The sequence below is a fragment of the Ranitomeya imitator genome, chromosome 2 (genome assembly GCF_032444005.1).
Source record: "Ranitomeya imitator isolate aRanImi1 chromosome 2, aRanImi1.pri, whole genome shotgun sequence".
Taxonomy (NCBI): Eukaryota; Metazoa; Chordata; class Amphibia; order Anura; family Dendrobatidae; genus Ranitomeya; species Ranitomeya imitator.
Genome location: NC_091283.1, coordinates 577,528,793 through 577,550,839, shown reverse-complemented (window position 1 = coordinate 577,550,839; position 22,047 = coordinate 577,528,793). Strand labels below are relative to the sequence as shown.

The following is a 22,047-nucleotide window of genomic DNA, read 5'->3' as shown; positions in this document are numbered from 1 at the left end:
GGGCTGGCTAGATCCTGTTCGTGACGCCAATTGTGACGCCCAGGAGACCGGGGTACCCAGCACCGGACCAATGGGGTCTGTCTCTTGAGGGGGATGTCACGGGTGGCTTGACCCGGTGCTGTGGCCTCAGGCAATGCACAGTGTAAGGGGTATCATGAGGGAACAGGCACTTACTTGATCAGCAGCAGGTTCTCCCAGCGGTGATGATCCTGATCCTGGATAGATAGCTATTGTCCAAATGAAAGTCTGAGGCACTGAAACGTTTAACCAGTTTACTTCAACATAAAAGGATTTACAACCAGTCCTGTCACCGGAGTCTGTATGGAAACTCTGAGTTACTTTGACCCTGCCGGGGTCTTCGCCTCTTATTGTACGCAATTTCTGTGTGGCCCTGCTGCTGTATGTGAACTGGCTGCCGGCCCAATCTGTCCCCTCCGGGTCCTGGTTCGACGGGCAACCCGAGTCCTTTTATCGGCTTACCCCCTCCAGGAGTACCGCTGAACTCTGTGTCTGTTGCTGCGTCCGGCCCTAGTGAAGCTGATATCACCTCACGTTTTTCCGGTTGCTGTATTATATATAATGAGTACAGCCACGGATCCGGTATCCGTCTTTGCGCCTGTTCTGGGTAGTGATTAATGCTACCCGGTTTTCACAATGTCCTTTTTCTCTGTCCCTTTTCTCCTCAGGCCGGTGATTTGGGCCTGGAAACCGTCATAGGGCTGTTAGAAATTCAGCTGTATGACCTCTCACTATCAGCTCCTTAGCCCAACTGCCAGTTCTTCTCTCAGACCAGAATGGATCAAGGGGAGTCTCTGGAGCTCCCCCTTCTGGCCGGAGGTGGTAGTGCAGTCTTACTATTTTAGTATTTGTATCCAGTGTCAGTAACTGTTTTTGTGGCAAATACCCCTAGGGGTGCCACATAACCTTATATTTTAATGGGAGGAAATTGAAAAAATAGCAAAAATACAATTTTCTTCATAAATATGAATATGATTTACCGTATATTTAAGATTTCTGATGGAAAGTTCAAAATACGCTAAAATTGACACGCAGAGAACATCGGGGGGATTATGTGTATGCAATCAACTGTAACTTTTTGTGGTCATTAATCCTCACTGGTTGCTAATGTATTTTCTATCGACATAACCCTCACTTTATTTTTAAATGCCACAATCACAGAATGTAAAATGTGCAATCATCTATACATCGTGGAAATAGACGCTCTATTCCATAAATTAAAGCTGTCTCCAGGACATGGTCACTTAAAGGTGTAATAAATGAGCTTAACAAAAGGTCAGCTCTGCATCTTAGATAATACAGTATTATTCTGTACTGGCTACTGTTATGTTTACGATGTAAGGACCTGAATGTTGGTGAGTACACAGAGTGATTGACAGCTCTTGGCTAAAGGTACCGTCACACTTAGCGACGCTGCAGCGATACTGACAACGATCCGGATCGCTGCAGCGTCGCTGTTTGGTCGCTGGAGAGCTGTCACACAGACAGCTCTCCAGCGACCAACGATCCCGAGGTCCCCGGTAACCAGGGTAAACATCGGGTAACTAAGCGCAGGGCCGCGCTTAGTAACCCAATGTTTACCCTGGTTACCAGCGTAAAAAAACAAACAGTACATACTTACATTCAGCTGTCTGTCCCTTGCCGTCTGGTTCCTGCACTGACTGCTGGCCGTAAAGTGAAAGTGAAAGCACAGCACAGCGGTGAGTCACACAGCGGTGACTCACCGCTGTGGCTGTGCTCTGCTTTCACTTTACGGCCAGCAGTCAGTGCAGGAACCAGACGGCAAGGGACAGACAGCTGAATGTAAGTATGTACTGTTTGTTTTTTTACGCTGGTAACCAGGGTAAACATCGGGTTACTAAGCGCGGCCCTGCGCTTAGTTACCCGATGTTTACCCTGGTTACTAGTGAAGACATCGCTGAATCGGTGTCACACGCCGATTCAGCGATGTCTACGGGGAGTCCAGCGACGAAATAAAGTTCTGGACTTTCTTCCCCGACCAGCGATCTCCCAGCAGGGGCCTGATCGCTGCTGCCTGTCACACTGGACGATATCGCTAGCGAGGACGCTGCAACGTCACGGATCGCTAGCGATATCGTCTAGTGTGACAGTACCTTAAGGTTCTACAGATTAGTCCCATGTAGAGAGAACACTATCTTAAAGAGGTTATCTGAAACTAATATTGATTTTCATCCTAAATGTCTTTCTATTTATTATAATGTAGTTTTTCTAATATGGTTTAATTAAAAAATCCCCACTGTTCTCTCTCTAACCTGTCTGCTTTATTTTTTTTAACTATATCTCTTTTGATGACGCTTCAAGTGAGAATCCCTAATGCATGTAGGTACCATCCAACGAGGTGTCATCAGGGGCCAGAGGCTGCAGTCACTGTTTAGTCCCCACCCTGAAACAAAGTGTAATCAGTGATATCTGCAATATTCTTCTCAGTGCACAGTGACAGTGCGCTCCTTCGGCTGCAGTCACTGTTTAGTCCCCACCCTGAAACAAAGTGTAATCAGTGACATCTGCAATATTCTTCTCAGTGCAAGTGACAGTGTGCTCCATCCGCTGAAGTCACTGTTTAGTCCCCACCCTGAAACAAAGTGTAATCAGTGATGACAGCAATATTCTTCTCAGTGCAAAGTGACAGTGCACTCCACGCCGGCTCTAATTATAGCATCAGTGCGCATTGTAAGATGAGGACACAGCAAGCAGAGACCAGCCCTGCCTCCGAAAATGTTGTGCACTGGGAACAAAATTGCATAGTAAGACCACGTTCTCACCTTCAGTATTTGGTCAGTATTTTACATCAGCATTTGTAAGTCAAAACCAGGAGTGGAACAATCAGAGGAAAAGTATAATAAAAACACGTCACCACTTCTGGATTTGTCACCCACTCTTTGTTTTGGATTACAAATACTGGTGTGAAATATTGACCAAATACCAAACGTGTGAATGTGGTCTAAGTAGGGAGCTTGTACTTAGCATACATCGGACTTGCAACAGTAGGTACAAGCCAAACCCCTGAAACAGACGTCACTGATAATAACACTTTATCTCTTGGCGGGGACAAAGGCTGTGGCATTGATTGCAGCCTCTGCCCCCTGATAACATCTCATTTGAGTATCACAGCATACTCTGGGCATTCTCAAATAGTCATTAAAATGGAAATAGTTAAAAAAAATTAAACGTTAGATTAGAGAGTGAAGGGTTGGGATTTAATTAATTAAACCATATTAGAAAAACTATTGCACCATTAACATAAATAGACACACATTTTGGATGTAAATCCATAATAGTTTCGGGCCAACCCTTTGATTCTTTGAAGGCTTTAACAGACAATATTTGCATTGGCCAATCTGAATAGCAAATCCCAGGGAACACCCAGATCCATATACAAGGATTTGGTTGCCTTTTATACAAAAGTCTCTGTGCTATGTCCATCAACTCGCTAATGGCCGGTGAAGCAAGTTAGCAGGAGTAAAGCATCAGGAGCAGAATAAATGCTTATAACTGGCAATGAATCAGATGTCAGGGGAAGTTTGAATAAAGTGCGGTGCTGTACCACTGGCCACCGGACACCATCCTGCAATTTGTCTACTGACTGGCTCCACTCATTGACTGGTCAGCAACACCTAATTTACATGAATTAACTCCTTCCCGCAGGCTAATTATCATTTTTCTGTTCGTTTTGCCATCCCCCTTCTTCAGAAGCCATAACTTTTTATTTGTCTGTCTACAAAGCCATATGAGAGCTTGTTTAATGTGGGATGAGTTGTAGTTTTCTAATGACGCTATTCATACTACCATACAATCTACTGGAAAATTTGAAGTTTGGTGAAATGGTGCAGAAAATTAATTTTACCATTTTTTTGGGAGGCTTGGTTTTTAGTGTCCATTTTGCATTAAAAACTTACTTAGCAAAATGATTCCCCAGGCCAGTATGATTACATCAATTCCAAACTTGTATATATTTATATACGGTATTTTTTTCTTACATTGTAAAAACTATATGGGGACATTTGTAAAAAAAAAGTTTTTATTACCATTTTTGAGACACATAACTTTTCATTTTTCTGTCAATGGGGCAATGTGAAGGCTTATTTTTTGTGAACCAAGCTGATGTTTTTATTGATACAATTTTGGGGTACATAAGATGTTTTGATTACTTTTTATTGCATTTTTTTGTGGTGAGGTGAAGTGACCCAAAAAGATGGCAATTCTGGCGTTTCATGTATATGTTTATTTTTTTTTAAATTTCTTTATTTTTTATATGGGAAAAGAAGAGCGATTAAAACATTTCAACTTTTTTTTATTATCTGATTTAATTTGTGGTCCCCTTTGGAGACTTGATCCTGCAATTGTTTTATCTTATGCTGTATGTACTGTATTACTAAAATATTACAGTATATAGTAAACATTTCCACCAAGATGGCCTTCAAGAAGCAGCAACCAATACACTTGGCAACCAATACACTTAAATGCCACTGTCAGAGACTGAAATAAATTAAAGGGAAATGCATTATCCCCAGCAGTTTACAGGGATAGGTCATTACAGAAAACTCACCTGAAGCAGTTGTGCAAGGCACAACACTATTCTGTGCGTATGGATGAAACTCTCCAAGGCTGTATTTACTTCCACGGATTTCTGAGGCTTTCGACAGGAAACAATTTACCAAGGACAAAAAAACAAACAAAAGCACGGTAACCTGAGGCTGCCAAGGACGGGAACATCCAGAGGTATAAGTAACAGTCTTTTATTCATGCAACGCGTTTCAGATTCGATAGGTCTCCTTCATCAGGCATATGAATATCAACTGTGAAACGCGTTGCATGAATAAAAGACTGCCAGTTATGGATGCTCCCATCCTTGGCAGTGCTCCTGTCACCACCCTTTTGGGTTTTTTTTCTCCTTGGTATACTCTCAGAGATTTACATTGGCATTAGAATTGATAAACAGCAGCAATTAGAGCACTGGTCACTGCTGTTATAGGCAGATTTCGACTGTATAAACCATGGGGAGTGTAGTGATAAGTCTAAAACCATGCTGTGCTCTAAGAAAGGAAAGGCAGGGGAGGAATGGTTTAGATTTACCACTGCGCTCCCCACGCCACTGCAATTGCCATCTTGGAAGGAGGAGGAAAGGAACGCCGATCTGAGCAGAGGAATACAGAGACTCCCGGTGGGGTGGCTATACACACGAAATGTACAGTCACTTTTCAGTCCCAGGGTGAAAGGCTGCTTACGCATTAACTAGTGGACACAACTGTATTTGCACAATTGTACGATACGATACGATACACTTTATTGATCCCGTGGGAAATTATACTGTATAATGCCAGCCACAGCCCAGAATTAATAAACCACGTGATCCACACTTAGAAATATGACTCTTTTTAGGCTTTTAATTGGTGCTTTAAGTAGATGGTTAAATAGAGCATATTTTTAAAGAAGGGAAACATCAGTATATTACACAGAATAAATGGAACATTGTTTCTTGACCACTTCCAACATATGATGTAAATTTAAATGATTGATAAGACTTGGCTATTTTTATTTAGATACTGAAAATGATTACTACTGCTTCCCAAATTATGGGCCGACTAACGATAATATATAATAGAGTAGTCACTCACAAAACTCTTGTCTTGGAATATGCATGTATTTTATGTCAGCACTCTCCAATGACTTGTCAGATTTACTGTACACATGTAAAGCTGCTACGTTTGTCATCAAAAATGCTTATCTTAGCGCCTGAAGTTTGTAATTAAGGGGTCAGTGATTGGCAGAATGCAGTTCTATACTGCTGATGTGGGTCTTTCCAATGGTTCTTTACAAGCGTCCATGACAGCTTCCTACTGTAGATTGATAGATGTCAATAGTTAGCGAACATGATGTGGTAATGAGGAAGCTGTAGTAAAAAGGCTTAAGTGCTTGACTAGCTGGAGACTGCGTGCATTGTTCATCATTCACCATAATTTATGGTCACAACAATTAATTAACATGCATTTGGGATGGAAGGTTACATTTAAAGCAACAGAACAATCTGCCTTACGCCTGTCAGTATCAAGACTGATATAGTGATGTCTCCACTTTTCTTAAATGGATTTCTGTGGCCACCAAGTTCTATATTTCCTTGTGAATACCTTAGTCATGGTGACAAATGTCCTTACCTGTCTTGCTGTCCACAGTGAAATGCTTCTCCCCCTCCAAGACACTGTATACCACTCTGGCACTGCTTCCATAAGCAGGGTCATCTGCATCAAATGCTGAAACCGCCATAACAGATGTTCCTATAAGGAGGACAGAAACAGATGTCATAATCCCAGTAATCATTTGGCCTACGTTCTCTTGATGAGCTTTTGGTGTATTTTTGATGCTGCGTATTTTGGCTGCTTCAAAAACGCAGCGTCTTACAATTCCAGCAAAGTGGATGAGGTTAATTGAAATCTCATGCCCACTGTGCTTCTTTTTAATGCTGCGTAATCTGACCTGTGGTACATGTTTCAAATCCGCAGCAAGTCAATTGCTCCGACAGGTCCGCTGAATTTTCTGTTCAGATTTTCCCCAATGACTTGTATTAGATGCGAAAATTCCGCAGATAAAAAATGCACATGCGTTTTTAGTGCATTTCCATGGCCAAAACACATCAAAACGCATGTATCCGCTCCTACGTATGTTAATGCCAATAAATTTTTTTCAAAGCCAAATACCAGGAAGTATTAAACACAAAGCCACTCTACTTAACCCCTTAACGATTGCCGATATGCCTTTTAACGGCAACAGTTAAGGGTACTTATTCTTGAGTGCCACTTTATAAGTATATAGCGCCCCCCAGCGTTGGAAAATCTCCGGAGTCTCAGCAACCAAAGGTAGCCGAGATCCCAGAGAACATGATTCAGGTCAGTTTTTACTGTCCCCCCTGTCACGTAATCGCCATTATTCAGCCAACAATGGTGATCGTAAAAAAAGTCCACTTCTCAATTAATTTCTCACTCCTCTGATATCATCTAGCATATCAGAGGAGAGAGAAATGGGGTCTCCCAAGCCCCCCGGTACATCCACCATCCCTGGGCCATCCTACTCCATCCCCCGGCCCTCCGTGTCATCTTCCTGGAAGAAAATGGCGTGTACATGCGCATTGTGTCCGCCGAGATCTGTCTGCCGTTGCTCGGCAACAATGGGAGATTTTTCCTAATGGCTCATTTTGAGCTCTATTACAGATCCTATCACAGTGATCAAAATAAAAAAAAATGTAAATCAAACCCCCTTAGTCAGATAAAAAAATAAAAAAAAATTGTAATTTTTTCCATTCTTTGCAGTTACAGTTAGGGTTAGGGTTGGCGTTAGGGTTGTGTTGGGGTTAGAGTTGTTGTTACGGTTAGGGTTGGGATTAAGGTTAGAGATAGGATTGTGCTGGAGTTAGGGTTGGAGTTAGGGCTGTGTTGGGTTGGAGACAGGGGCGGACTGGGCCGGGTGGCAAAGATGCAAATGCCCCCCCGGGCCGCTCCCCCAGCAGCTGCTCAGGGCCAGCCGCCTGGTGGTGGCTGAGCAGCCGCACATCAAATTGTTTGCCGCCGTGTGTGCTGCACTGTGACGCGGCCGGCAGCACACGTCTATGCCGGGTCCGGGAGCTGTGCACGGCTGTCACCTTGACAGCTACACAGCTCCTGCTCCCTCCATGATCTCTCTATGCTTCCGGGTCAGGTGTCATCATCTCACGCGCCGACATGTCCCGACCAGGATGCTAGAAGCAGAGAGGCGCTGCAGGGGAGCGAGTGGTGATGTAAGTATAAAAAGAACTTTTTTTATTAAATGGTGGTAATTGCAAATGAGAAGTGGGGAGGGGTGAAAGGAGACTGCACATGATGGAATTTGGGGGGTTAAATGAGGCTGCACATGATGGAATTTGGGGGGTTAAAGGAAGCTGCACATGATGGAATTTGGGGGGTTATAGGAGGCTGCACATGATGGAATTTGGGGGCTTAAAGGAGGCTGCACACGATGGAATTTGGGGGTTAAAGGAGGCTGCACATGATGGAATTTGGGGGGTTAAAGGAGGCTGCACACGATGAAATTTAGGGGGTTAAAGGAGGCTGCACATGATGGAATTTGGGGGGTAAAGGAGGCTGCACATGATGGAATTTGGGGTGTTAAAGGAGGCTGCACATGATGGAATTTGTGGGGTTAAAGGAGGCTACACATGATGGAATTTGGAGGGGTTAAAGGAGGCTGCACATGATGGAATTTGGGGGTTAAAGGAGGCTGCACATGATGGAATTTGGGGGTTATGGAGACTGCTCATGATGGAATTTGGGGGTTAAAGAGACTGCACATGATGAAGGGGAGTGGGGCCGCACATGATGGAATTTGGGGGTTTAAGGAGGCTGCACATGATGAGGGGAGTGGGACCGCACATGATGGAATTTGGGGGTTAAGGAGACAGCACATGATGAAGGGGAGTGGGGCCATACATGATGGAATTTAGAGGTTAAGGAGACTGCACATGATGAAGGGAATTGGGGCCAAACATGATGGAATTTGGGGGTTAAGGAGAATGCACATGATGAAGGGGAGTGGGGCCGCACATGATGGAATTTGGGGGTTAAGGAGAATGCACATGATGAAGGGGAGTGGGGCCATACATGATGGAATTTAGAGGTTAAGGAGACTGCACATGATGAAGGGAATTGGGGCCAAACATGATGGAATTTGGGGGTTAAGGAGAATGCACATGATGAAGGGGAGTGGGGCCGCACATGATGGAATTTGGGGGTTAAGGAGGATTGCACATGATGAAGGGAATTGGGGTCAAACATGATGGAATTTGGGGGTTAAGGAGAATGCACATGATGAAGGGAAGTGGGGCTGCACATGATGGAATTTGGGGGTTAAAGGAGGCTGCACATGATGCAGGGGGAGTGGGGCCGCACATGATGGAGTTTGGGGGTTAAGGAGACTGCACATGATGAGGTGAGTGGGGCCGCACATGATGGAATTTGGGGGTTAAGGAGGACTGCACATGATGAAGGAGGAGTTGGGCTGCACATGATGAAGTGGGGGAGTTGGGCTGCACATGATGAAGTAGTGGTAAGGGGGACTGCACATGAAGTTTGAGGTAAAGGGGACTGCACATGATGGGGGACTCGTAAGCTTGCAATCTATGAGGTTGCATAATAACCAATTATATATTGATTGTGGGTGGACCTCTGTATTCAGATGTGTAGTGTAAAAAAAAGGGAAAAAGTGGGGAATGTGCTCTGGAAGTGGTGCTCTGGGTAACTGTGTTATTTTATGCAGAGGCGAGTCCTGGCTGGAAGAAGCGATGGCGGTCTGTGCTGCATGAATGAGAAAAGCAAAGATGAAGGACTCCAGCTACAGACGTCACTGGTGAGTCAGTGTTTTACCTGTACACTGACACTATACACTGTATGCTATATACAGAGCTCCTGTGTATAATGTCACTGGCAGTGGTGATCACTGTATTACCTGTACACTGGCACTTTTTACAGAGCTCCTGTGTATAATGTCACTGGTGATCCCTGTATTACCTGTACACTGACACTATATACAGAGCTCCTGCATATAATGTCACCAGTGATCACTGTATTACCTGTACACTGACAGTAAATACAGAGTTCCTGTATACAATAGCACTTAGTATTGTGTTTTTTTTTATATTAATGATCAGTATTGTAGTATTTAGTCACTATGTGGTGGTAACATGTGGTCTGGTCATGGTGTGGCGGTATTTGTTCCTTGTATGTGGTATTATTGGTCATCAGGTGGAGGTAATATGTGGTCTGGACATGGTGCATTGGTATTTGTTTAGTGATGAGCGAGCATACTCGTTACTCGAGATTTCCCGAGCACGCTCGGGTGTCCTCCGATTATTTTTTAGTGCTCAGAGATTTAGTTTTCAGTGCCCAGCTGAATGATTTACATCTCTTAGCCAGCTTGATTACATGTGGGGATTCCCTAGCAACCAGGCAACCCCCACATGTATACTTATGCTGGCTAACAGATGTAAATCATTCAGCTGCAGTGATGAAAACTAAATCTCCGAGCACTAAAAAATACTCGGAGGACACCCGAGCGTGCTTGGGAAATGTTGAATAACGAGTATACTCACTCATCACTATATTTGTTCCTTGTAAGTGGTATTATTCAGTCACTTTGTGGTGGTAATTAGAGTTGAGCAAAACGGATCGGACAAATTCAAAAATCGCCGACTTTCGGTAAAGTCGGGTTTCATGAAACCCGACCCGATCCTAGTCGCTTTTCGTATGACGCTTTCAGTGCCATTTTTCAGCCAATGAAGGAGGACTCAGAATGTGGGCAGCGTGATGACATAGGTCTCGGTCCCCACCATCTTAGAGAAGGGCATGACAGTGATTGGCTTGCTTTCTGCGGCGTCACAGGGGCTATAAAGGTGCGTGCACGCCGACCGCCATCTTACTTCTGCCGATCGTAGGATAGGGAGAGGTTGCTGCAGCTTCATCAGAAGAAGGGATATAGTTAGGGAGGGAAGATTAAGCCCCCAAACTGCTTGTGCTGTAGCGATTTCCAATGTCCAACATCACCATTTTTTTGCAGGGACAAGGGAGGCTATATTTTTGTGCATCAGCTCTGTAGCTTATTAGGCTGCCTTATAAGGCTCCTTGATAGCTGCATTGCTGTTTGCACGCTGCTGTGCAAACCAACTGCTTTTTTAAAAGCAAAAATCCTGTTGCTCCTTTCTGCACAGTTATCTTGTTTATTTGTCCACACTTTTGTGTGCAGCAGTCCTTTTTATTGCTGCCATACTTGTCCTGAGATCATTGTAGGGAGATTGAAATTGTACTACAGTCCTTGTATTTGTTCATATATCTTCCAGCCACTTTCTGCCACTTACATTGTGTTGTTTTATGCACAGGGCCTGATGTTTGGTTTAGTCTCCCCCCAAAAAAAGTGAGATTCAAATTATCACAAAGTGGATATACTGCAGTCCTGTTAGTTTGTGGTATATCAGCCAGCCACTTTCTGCCACTTACATTGTGTTGTTCTATACACTGGGCCTAAGTTGTGGTTCAGTCTCCCCCAAAAAAGGAGATTTAAATTCTCACAAAGTGGATATACTTCTGTCCTGTTAATTTGTCGTATATCAGCCAGCCACTTTCAGCCACTTACATTGTGTTGTTTTTTGCACAGGGCCTGATTTTTTGTTCAGTCTACCCCCCCTCCCCCCCAAAAAAAAGGGAGATTTAAAATCTCAACATGTTTATATACACCTTCTACCTTGTTTTACAGTACCATATAACGGTTGTTATTCTGGTTAGATTTTCCAAAAAATGAGGAAGTCAGGTGGAAGAGGCCGTGGGCAGTGGTTGCGAGCTGGTACTGATGGTGGTGGTGATGCATCTGGTGGTAGTGGCAAAAGCACAATAGCACCTAAGGCTGGAGGTGTTGAGCCAGCGTCATCGTCTGGCTACACAAGGCCTCGAAGGCTCCCTTATCTGGGAGTAGGAAAACGGCTTTTAAAGCCGGAGCAGCAGGAAAAAGTTTTGGCTTTCCTTGCTGATTCAGCCTCTAGCTCTTTCGCCTCCTCTTCAAAAAGTTCCAAATATAAAAGCAGTGAGTCGTCAGTGGATGCTCCCGGTCAGGAACAAGACGTTTCCTTGTGTCCTTCACCCAAACCAAAAGTGAAGGATGCGTCAGGCGACACTACAGGTTACTGTTACTCCATGGCGCTCTTTACACATACCGTGCCTGGGTTGGAATCGGAAATTGTTAACTGCCCATTACAAGATGAATCGGACATGGAGTTCACTGATTCACAGCCACAGCTAAATTATAATGCTGTTCCATTGACTCAGATCACTACATTGCCCTCGCAGTGTACTGAGCCAGAATCTGACCCTGATGAGACTATGGTGCCCCGTCCCAAACGCTATAGCACCTTACACGGTGACACAGAGGAAGGTGCACATGACATTGAAGAGGAGGTGATAGATGACCCAGTTGTTGACCCAGATTGGCAGCCATTGGGGGAAGAGGGTGCCGCTGCCAGTAGCTCAGAAGCGGAGGAGGATGATCCGCAGCAGCCATATACATCGCAACAGCTGTCACCTGGCAGGCCCGTATCAGGCCAGAAACATTTGTCAAAAGCAAAAACAGTTTTAGGACAGCGTGGCCATCTGGTGAAAGTAGCACAGCGTGCAATGCCTGAAAAAGTATTCCATAGTAGGAAGAGTGCAGTGTGGCAATTTTTTAACCAAGATCCGAATGATCAGTCAAAAGTTATCTGTAAGAAATGCTCAAAGACCTTTAGCAGAGGGAAGAATCTTCAAAATTTAAATACAACGTGCATGCTTAGACATTTAACCAGCATGCACTTGCAAGCCTGGACTAACTACCAAACGTCCCGTACCGTTGGTGCACCTGCTCAGAATGAAGGTAGTCAGCAACGCTACATTGCTTCCCTTACTGTAAGCCCACCAGTTAGGACCCCACCAGCAGCAAATGTGGAGGTATCGTCGCAAGGCCAAAGCAGTCAGGGAATCACAAGGTTATTGGTGGGAAACACTGTATGTAGGCCAACTGTTATGGACCTGGTGGTTAGGAGCACCCGGCACGACCTGATAGTTAAACTCACACAGGACAAGCTCTGGGATGTGGGAGCTCTGCTGACTGCAACCCCTAATCCTATCACAACAACTAGAAATAGCCATGGAGCATTCCTGACACTCCCTAGACGCCTCTTCACAGCCTAAGAGCTAGCTAGCCCTAGAGATAGAAAATAAAGCCTACCTTGCCTCAGAGAAATTCCCCAAAGGAAAAGGCAGCCCCCCACATATATTGACTGTGAGTAAAGATGAAAGTCACAAACGCAGAAATGAAACAGGTTTCAGCAAAGGGAGGCCAGACTTACTAAACAGACAGAGGATAGGAAAGGTATCTTTGCGGTCAGCACAAAAAACTACAAAAGACCACGCAGAGTGTGCAAAAAGACCTCCGCACCGATTAACGGTGCGGAGATGCCACTCTGCATCCCAGAGCTTCCAGCTAGCAAGGCAAAATCATGATATCCAGCTGGACAAGGAAACAATGAACAAATAATAACTAGCAGGAACTTAGCTTCTGCTGGAGTAGACAGGTCACCAGAAAGATCCAAGAGCGAACTGAACCAATGCAGGAACATTGACAGCTGGCATGGAGTAACGATCTGAGTGGAGTTAAATAGAGCAGCCAACCAAAGGATAAACCATGTCACCTGTGTAAGGAACTTCAGAAGCAGCAGCTCCACTCACAGCCACCAGAGGGAGTCCATGGACAGAACTCGCCGAAGTACCATTCACGACCACAGGAGGGAGTTCAACAACAGAATTCACAACAGCCAACATCGAGAATACCATCACCAACCCTCTCTCAATCTGCCATGTCCACCACCACCACCACCACCGATAGTTCCACCATATGCACCTCTCCAGTCCAGCTCACCCTACAAGAGACTCTCGTTAAGAAAAGAAAGTACTCATCTTCTCATCCACGTACACAGGGTTTGAACCCTGTGTAGAAAAACATGTGAGGCCTACCGCCTCAATGCATTAACCTAACTATCCCTGTGTGGCCCATTAAAAAAAAAAAAACATAATTGGGTTCCTCGCATCATGTTCTCATACACTTTATGCAGTTAATAGCCCTCTGTGTCTGTACTGCTACATACTTAGGCAGTTAACTGGTTCATGCAGCTTTACATGAACACCCGAGCCTTACACTATGGCTAGTCCGGCTAACTAAAGCAATTGTTACCATACACCTCTCGTGTCTCCCCTTTTCCTCATAGTTTGTAAGCTTGCGAGCAGGGCCCTCATTCCTCTTGGTATCTATTTTGAACTGTGATTTCTGTTATGCTGTAATGCCTATTATCTGTACAAGTCCCCTCTATAATTTGTAAAGCGCTGCGGAATATGTTGGCGCTATATAAATAAAATTATTATTATTATTTTTATTATTATAATTTGAATGCCCACATTGCCAGACTAATCTTGTTAGAGATGATGCCCTACCGGTTGGTTGAAAGCGAAGCTTTCAAAGCCCTGATGGCCTACGCAGTACCATGCTATGACCTACCCAGTCGACACTTCTTTGTAAGAAAAGCCATCCCAGCCCTCCACCAGCATGTCAAAGACCGCATTGTCCATGCACTGAGGCAATCAGATGCATGGACCAGTAGGCATGGCCAGGGACGTTACGTGTCCATCACGGCACACTGGGTTAATGTGGTGGATGCAGGGTCCACAGGGGATAGCCATAGTGTTACAGTTCTGCCTAGCCCACGGTCTAGGAAACAGTTGGCTGTCGGCGTTCGCCCCCCCTCCTCCTCGTCCTCCTGCAGAAGCAAGAGCTCGTCCACAGACCGCAGTCGCACGAGCACTCCATTCGCAGCTGCCACTGTTGCACACGAGGTGTCCCATTATGGGACACCTAGTGGCAAGTGTCAGCAGGCTGTATTGGCAATGAAGTGTTTGGGCGACAACAGACACACCGTGGAAGTACTGGCCGAGTATTTGCAGCAACAAACTCAGTCATGGCTGGGCAGTGTACATCTTGAGGCAGGCAAGGTAGTAGTCAGTGATAACGGAAGGAATTTTATGGCTGCCATCACCCTTTCAGAACTTAAACACATACCTTGCCTGGCTAACACCTTGAACCTGGTGGTGTATTGCTTCCTCAAAAATTATCCAGAGTTACCAGCCCTGCTCCTGAAGGTGCGAAGACTTTGCTCGCACATCCGCCGGTCGCCCATACACTCCAGCCGTATGTTGAAACATCAGCAATCACTGAATCTTCCCTAGCACCGCCTAATAATCGACGTTGCAACAAGGTGGAACTCCACACTGCACATGGTTCAGAGGCTGTGCGAACAGAGGCGTGCTGTAATTAATTTGTGGGAGGATACACATACACGGGCAGGCAGTTGGATGGCAGACATGGAGTTGTCTGGTGTGCAGTGGTCGAAGCTCCAAGACCTCTGTCAAGTCCTTCAGTGTTTTGAGGAATGCACATGGCTGGTAAGTGCAGACAACGCCATCATAAGCATGAGCATACCACTAATTCGTCTGCTGATGCAAAGTTTGATGCACATTAAAGAGCTGGCGTCTGTAGCCGAGGAGGAGGGAAGCCTTGATGACAGTCAGCCATTGTCTGCTCAAGGAGCTCTCCTGGACGAGGTGGCAGACAAAGAGGAGGATGATGGGGATGAATATTTATGGGAGGAGGATGCTTCACAGGGGGCAATAGAAACTGGTGGTGTTGCAAGGTCAGGTACAGGGTTTTTGTGGGACACAAGGGATGTTGATTTGCAAGAAAGTGCTCCTCAACCCAGCACAAGCAGTGAATTGACACCTGGAACATTGGCCCACATGGTTGAGTATGCCTTGCGTATCCTAAAAAGGGACCCCTGCATTATCAAAATGATGACCGATGACGATTACTGGTTGGCCTGCCTCCTGGATCCACGATATAAAGGAAAATTACAAAATATCATGCCACATGAGAGCCTTGAGCAAATATTGGCTACCAAACAAGCAACTCTTGTAGACTGTTTGGTTCAGGCATTCCCAGCACACAGCGGCGGTGATGGTTCTCACACGAGCCGTTGGGGGCAACATGGCAGAGGTGTTAGAGGTGCAAAAATCCGAAATGGCATTGAACAGAGGGATTTTATGACCAGGTTGTGGAGTGATTTCGCAATGACCGCTGACACGACAGGTAGTACTGCATCGATTCAAAGTGACAGGAGACAGCATTTGTCCATTATGGTTACAAACTACTTTTCCTCCCTTATCGATGTTCTCCCTCACAGGTCATTCCCCTTTGATTACTGGGCATCTAAAATAGACATCTGGCCTGAATTGGCAGAATATGCATTACAGGAGCTCACTTGCCCTGCTTCTAGTGTGCTATCAGATAGAGTCTTCAGTGCTGCTGGTTCAATACTGACCGAAAAAAGGACACGTCTGGCTACCCAGAATGTTGATGATCTAACCTTCATTAAAATGAACCAATCGTGGATTTCAAATTATTTTGCCCCACCTTCTCCTGCTGACACGTAGCTTGCCTGAAAAATGTCTTGCTTTTGGCCTCCTCCTACTGACTTCTCCAATTCTGCCATTTGCAGCTGCTGAATGTCCACCATAGGCCATTTTTATACCTCCCTAAATGGGCTGACTCCCCCCACAGGGCTGTGGTCAATGAAATGTCTCTGAAGGTGGTGGTGCACAACCAACGTCAGACACACCGTCGTAATATGAGGGGCCCTGTGCCAGTACCGCCGCACATGAGAGAGTGTTCCCCCCAGCTGGAACAGTGCTCTACTACTTGCAATACTTACCTCTCCCTGCTCCACCACTGTGTAGTCTGTGCTGTTAAATCCTTCAATGGCACTGCCAATACAAATTTGTTGAAATGATAGTTGATAGTTAAAATATATAGGGGCCCTGGCCTCCATTTAGACCAGTTAATACTTTGCGCCTACTACCACTGTCTGCTACTCAGCAGAGGAGCCCACCCCAGTACCTAGCTATGCCACCTGTTTAGTCCTGTTACCAATTTTGAACTGCATTTAGCCTACTTTTGTATTTGGGTATCTACAGTTAGGTCCATATATATTTGGACAGAGACAATATTTTTCTAATTTTGGTTATAGACATTACCACAATGAATTTTAAACAAAACAATTCAGATGCAGTTGAAGTTCAGACTTTCAGCTTTCATTTGAGGGTATGCACATTAAAATTGGATGAAGGGTTTAGGAGTTTCAGCTCCTTAACATGTGCAACCCTGTTTTTAAAGGGACCAAAAGTAATTGGACAATTGACTCCAAGGCTATTTCATGGACAGGTGTGGGGAATCCCTTTGTTATGCCATTCTCAATTAAGCAGATAAAAGGCCTGGAGTTGATTTGAGGTGTGGTGCTTGCATTTGGAAGGTTTTGCTGTGAAGTAAACATGCGGTCAAAGGAGCTCTCCATGTAGGTGAAACCAGCCATCCTTAAGCTGCAAAAACAGAAAAAACCCATCCGAGAAATTTCGACAATGTTAGGAGTGGCAAAATCTACAATTTGGTACATCCTGAGAAAGAAAGAAAGCACTGGTGAACTCATCAATGCAAAAAGACTTGGGTGCCCACGGAAGACAACAGTGGTGGATGATCGCAGAATAATCTCCATGGTGAAGAGAAACCCTTTCACAACAGCCAATCAAGTGACCAACACTCTCCAGGAGGTAGGCATATCAATATCCAAATCTACCATAAAGAGAAGACTGCATGAAAGTAAATACAGAGGGTTCACTGCACGGTGCAAGCCACTCATAAGCATCAAGAATAAAAAGGCTAGACTGGACTTTGCTAAAAAAAAATCTAAACAAGCCAGCACAGTTCTGGAATAACATTCTTTGGACAGATGAAACCAAGATCAACCTCTACCAGAATGATGGAAAGAGAAAAGTATGGCGATGACGTGGTGCAGCTCATGATCCAAAGCATACCACATCATCTGTAAAACACGGCGGAGGCAGTGTGATCGCTTGGGCATGCATGGCTTCCAGTGGCACTGGGTCACTAGTGTTTATTGATGATGTGACACAGGACAGAAGCAGCTGAATGAATTCTGAGGTATTCAGAAACATACTGTGTGCTCAGATCCAGCCAAATGCAGCAAAACTGATTGGTCGTCGTTTCATACTGCAGATGGACAATGACCCAAAACATAAAGCCAAAGCAACCCAGGAGTTTATTAAAGCAAAGAAGTGGAATATTCTTGAATGGCCTAGTCAGTCACCTGATCTCAACCCAATTGAGCATGCATTTCACTTGTTAAAGACTAAACATCAGACAGAAAGGCCCACAAACAAACAACAACTGAAAACTACCGCAGTGTAGGCCTGGCAGAGCATCAAAAAGGAGGAAACACAGCGTCTGGTGATGTCCATGAGTTCAAGACTTCAGGCAGTCATTGCCAACAAAGGGTTTTCAACCAAGTACTAAAAATTAACATTTTATTTAAAATTATTGAATCTGTCCAATTACTTTTGGCCCCTTTAAAAACAGGGTGGCACATATTAAGGAGCTGAAACTCCTAAACCCTTCATCCAGTTTTAATGTGGATACCCTCAAATGAAAGCTGAAAGTCTGTACTTCAACTGCATCTGAATTGTTTTGTTTAAAATTCATTGTGGTAATGTCTATAACCAAAATTAGAAAAATATTGTCTCTGTCCAAATATATATGGACCTAACTGTAACTGTGTCTGCGCCACTCATTACAGTTGTCCTCCACTGAACAAAGCTAGGCCGCCTGTTTAGTCCTGTTACGAATTTTGAACTGCATTTAGCCTACTTTTTTATTTTGGGCCTACTATCTGTGCCTGCGCCACTCATTACAGTTGTCCTCCACTGAACAAAGCAATGCCGCCTGTTTAGTCCTGTTACCAATTTTGAACTACTTTTAGCCTACTTTTTTATTTTGGGCCTACTATCTGTGTCTGCGCCACTCTGTTGTGAATTCTGCTTTTGGGCTCCCTCCGGTGGTTGTAGAGGGTAATGCAGTTGTGCCTGGACTGCAGGATTGGACAGGTGTATATGCTAATTGCAAGGCTGACTGGGGTATTTAGCTTTGCAGGACTCTTTAGTCCCTGCTAGTTGTCAATGTTTCTTGTGAAGTGTTGGATCACTTTCTGGCTTCTCCTGCTCGCTGCCAATTTCAGCAAAGATAAGTGTTTGGTTTTTGTTTCTGTGGCAAACTGCCGGTGTGCTTGTTTCAGTTTTATTCCTGCTCTGATTGTAGGATTCACTGGAGTTGCAGATGTACGCTCCTGCATCTTTTAGTAGATGTAGGAAGTTTTTGTATATTCTGCTGTGGATGTTTTGAAGGGTTTTATACTGACCGCACAGAACTCTGTCCTATCCTGTCCTATCTAGCTAGAGTGGCCTCCTGTGCTAATCCTGTTTTTCTGCCTGTGTATGTTTTTTTTCCTCTCCGACTCACCGCCAATATTTGTGGGGGGCTGTCTGTCCTTTGGGGATTTTCTCTGAGGCAAGATAGTATTCCTATTTCCATCTTTAAGGGTATTTAGTTCTCCGGCTGTGACGAGGTGTCTAGGTGTGTTAGGTACACTCCACGGCTACTTCTAGTTGCGGTGTTAAGTTCAGGATTGCGGTCAGTACAGTGGCCACTTTCTCCAGTGAAAGTTCTCATGCAGCTCCTAGGTCACCGGATCATAACAGTACAACTGGCCAACAATGAGTTAATTGCATCTCAGAAGAAGGGAGGAAAGGTTTTGAGCCATTTTTTTTTCTCAGCCTGTTTTGTCTTCTCCTCCCTCTTAATCTCTGGGTGGCTGAGGAACCTAGTGCTAACATGAATGTTCAGGAGTTAGCTCCTCGTGTGGATCAGCTTGCTGCTAGGGTACAGGGTATTTCGGATTATATTGTTCAGACTCCTGCTTTAGAACCTAAGATTCCCACTCCTGATTTATTTTTTGGTGACCGATCCAAATTTTTGAGTTTCAAAAATAACTGCATTGAGACCCCGGTCCTCTGGTGATCCCATTCAGCAGGTTAAAATCATCATATCCCTGCTGTGTGGTGACCCACAGGATTGGGCATTTTCCCTGGAATCAGGCAATTCTGCTTTGCTTAATGTTGATTCTTTCTTTCAAGCATTGGGGTTATTGTATGATGAGCCTAATTCTGTGGATCAAGCTGAGAAGACCTTGTTGGCCCTATCTCAGGGGCAAGAGGCGGCTGAATTGTATTGTCAGAAATTCAGAAAATGGTCTGTGCTGACTAAATGGAATGATGATGCTTTGGCGGCAATTTTCAGAAAGGGTCTTTCTGAATCCGTTAAGGATGTTATGGTGGGGTTTCCCACACCCTCCAATCTGAGTGATTCTATGTCTTTGGTAGTGTTGAGCGATACCGTCCGATACTTGAAAGTATCGGTATCGGATAGTATCGGCCGATACCCGAAAAATATCGGATATCGCCGATACCGATATCCGATACCAATACAAGTCAATGGGACATCAAGTATCGGAAGGTATTCTCATGGTTCCCAGGGTCTGAAGAAGAGGAAACTCTCCTTCAGGCCCTGGGATCCATAGGGATGTGTAAAATAAAGAATTAAAATAAAAAATATTGATATGCTCACCTCTCTGGCGGCCCCTGGACATCACGCTGCTAACCGGGAGGCTTCTTTGTTTAAAATGCGCGCCTTTAGGACCTGCGAATGACGTCCCGGCTTCTGATTGGTCGCGTGCCGCCCGTGTGACCGGCACACGACCAATCAGAAGCCGCGACGTCATTCGCAGGTCCTTAATTCCTAGAATTAGGAGTTTTTGTGAATGAGAATGACGTCGCGGCTTCTGATTGGTCGCGTGCCGGTCACATGGGTGGCACGCGACCAATCAGAAGCCGGGACGTCATTCGCAGGTCCTAAAGGCGCGCATTTTAAACAAAGAAGCCTCCCGGTTAGCAGCGTGATGTCCAGGGGCCGCCGGAGAGGTGAGCATATCAATATTTTTTATTTTAATTCTTTATTTTACACATCCCTATTGATCCGATACCCGATATCACAAAAGTATCGGATCTCGGTATCGGAATTCCGATACCGCAAGTATCGGCCGATACCCGATACTTGCGGTATCGGAATGCTCAACACTAGTCTTTGGCCATTCAGATTGACCGGCGCTTGCGGGAACGCAGAACTGTGCGCGCTATGGCGTTATCCTCAGAGCAAATTCCTGAGCCTATGCAGTGTGATAGGATTCTGTCTAAAACGGAACGACAAGGTTTCAGACGTCTCAACAGGTTGTGTTTTTATTGTGGCGACGCTTCTCATGTCATTTCTGTCTGCCCTAAGCGGACAAAAAGGATCGCCAGTTCATTTACCATCAGTACTGTACAACCTAAATTTCTGTTATCTGTGTCCTTGATCTCATTGTCATCATTTTCTGTCATGGCGTTTGTGGATTCAGGCGCCGCCTTGAATTTGATGGACTTTGACTTTGCTAGGCGTTGTGGTTTTCCCTTGCAGCCTTTGCAGAATCCTATTCCTTTAAGGGGCATTGATGCTACACCCTTGGCTAAAGATAAGCCCCAGTTTTGGATACAGGTGACCATGCGCATGGCGCCAGCCCACCAGGAAGATTGCCGATTTCTGGTGTTGCATAATTTGCATAATGCTGTCGTGCTGGGTTTTCCGTGGTTGCAGGTCCATAATCCTGTTTTGGATCGGAAGTCCATGTCTGTAACTAGTTGGGGTTGTCAGGGGGTTCATAATGATGTTCCTCTGATGTCAATCGCCCCTTCTCCCTCTTCTGAAATTCCGGAGTTTTTATCTGATTTTCAGGATGTATTCGATGAGCCTAAGTCCAGTTTCCTTCCACCGCACAGGGACTGCGATTGTGCTATTGACTTGATTCCAGGCTGTAAGTTTCCTAAGGGTCGACTTTTCAACCTTTCTGTACCTGAACATACCGCCATGCGGAGTTATATTAAGGAGTCTTTGGAGAAGGGGCATATTCGTCCATATTCTTCACCGTTGGGAGCAGGGTTCTTTTTTGTTGCTAAAAAAGATGGTTCTTTGAGACCCTGTATTAATTATCGCCTCTTAAATAAGATCACGGTCAAGTTTCAATACCCCTTGCCTTTGCTTTCTGATTTGTTTGCTAGGATTATGGGAGCTAGTTGGTTTACTAAGATTGACCTTCGGGGGGCTTATAATCTTGTTTGTATAAAGCAGGGTGATGAATGGAAAACTGCGTTTAACACGCCCGAAGGCCATTTTAAATATCTTGTGATGCCATTCGGACTCTCTAATGCCCCATCTGTTTTTCAGTCCTTCATGCATGATATCTCCCGGAGTTATCTTGATAAATTCTTGATCATTTATTTGGACGATATTTTGATTTTTTCCGATGATTGGGAGTCTCATGTGCAGCAGGTCAGGATGGTATTTCAGATCCTTCGTGACAATGCCTTGTTT

At 44.8% G+C, this 22,047-nt stretch overlaps 1 protein-coding gene across 1 annotated transcript in view; it reads right to left on the bottom strand.

Moving 5' to 3' along the window:
* The window catches only part of CDH22 (cadherin 22), a 628,328-nt gene that overhangs the window by 98,604 nt on the left and 507,677 nt on the right, over window positions 1-22,047 (bottom strand). The window contains exon 4 of the mRNA XM_069752190.1: window positions 6,192-6,311. Coding sequence (XP_069608291.1) covers window positions 6,192-6,311 — 120 coding nt within the window. The remainder of the gene's footprint in view (window positions 1-6,191; window positions 6,312-22,047) is intronic.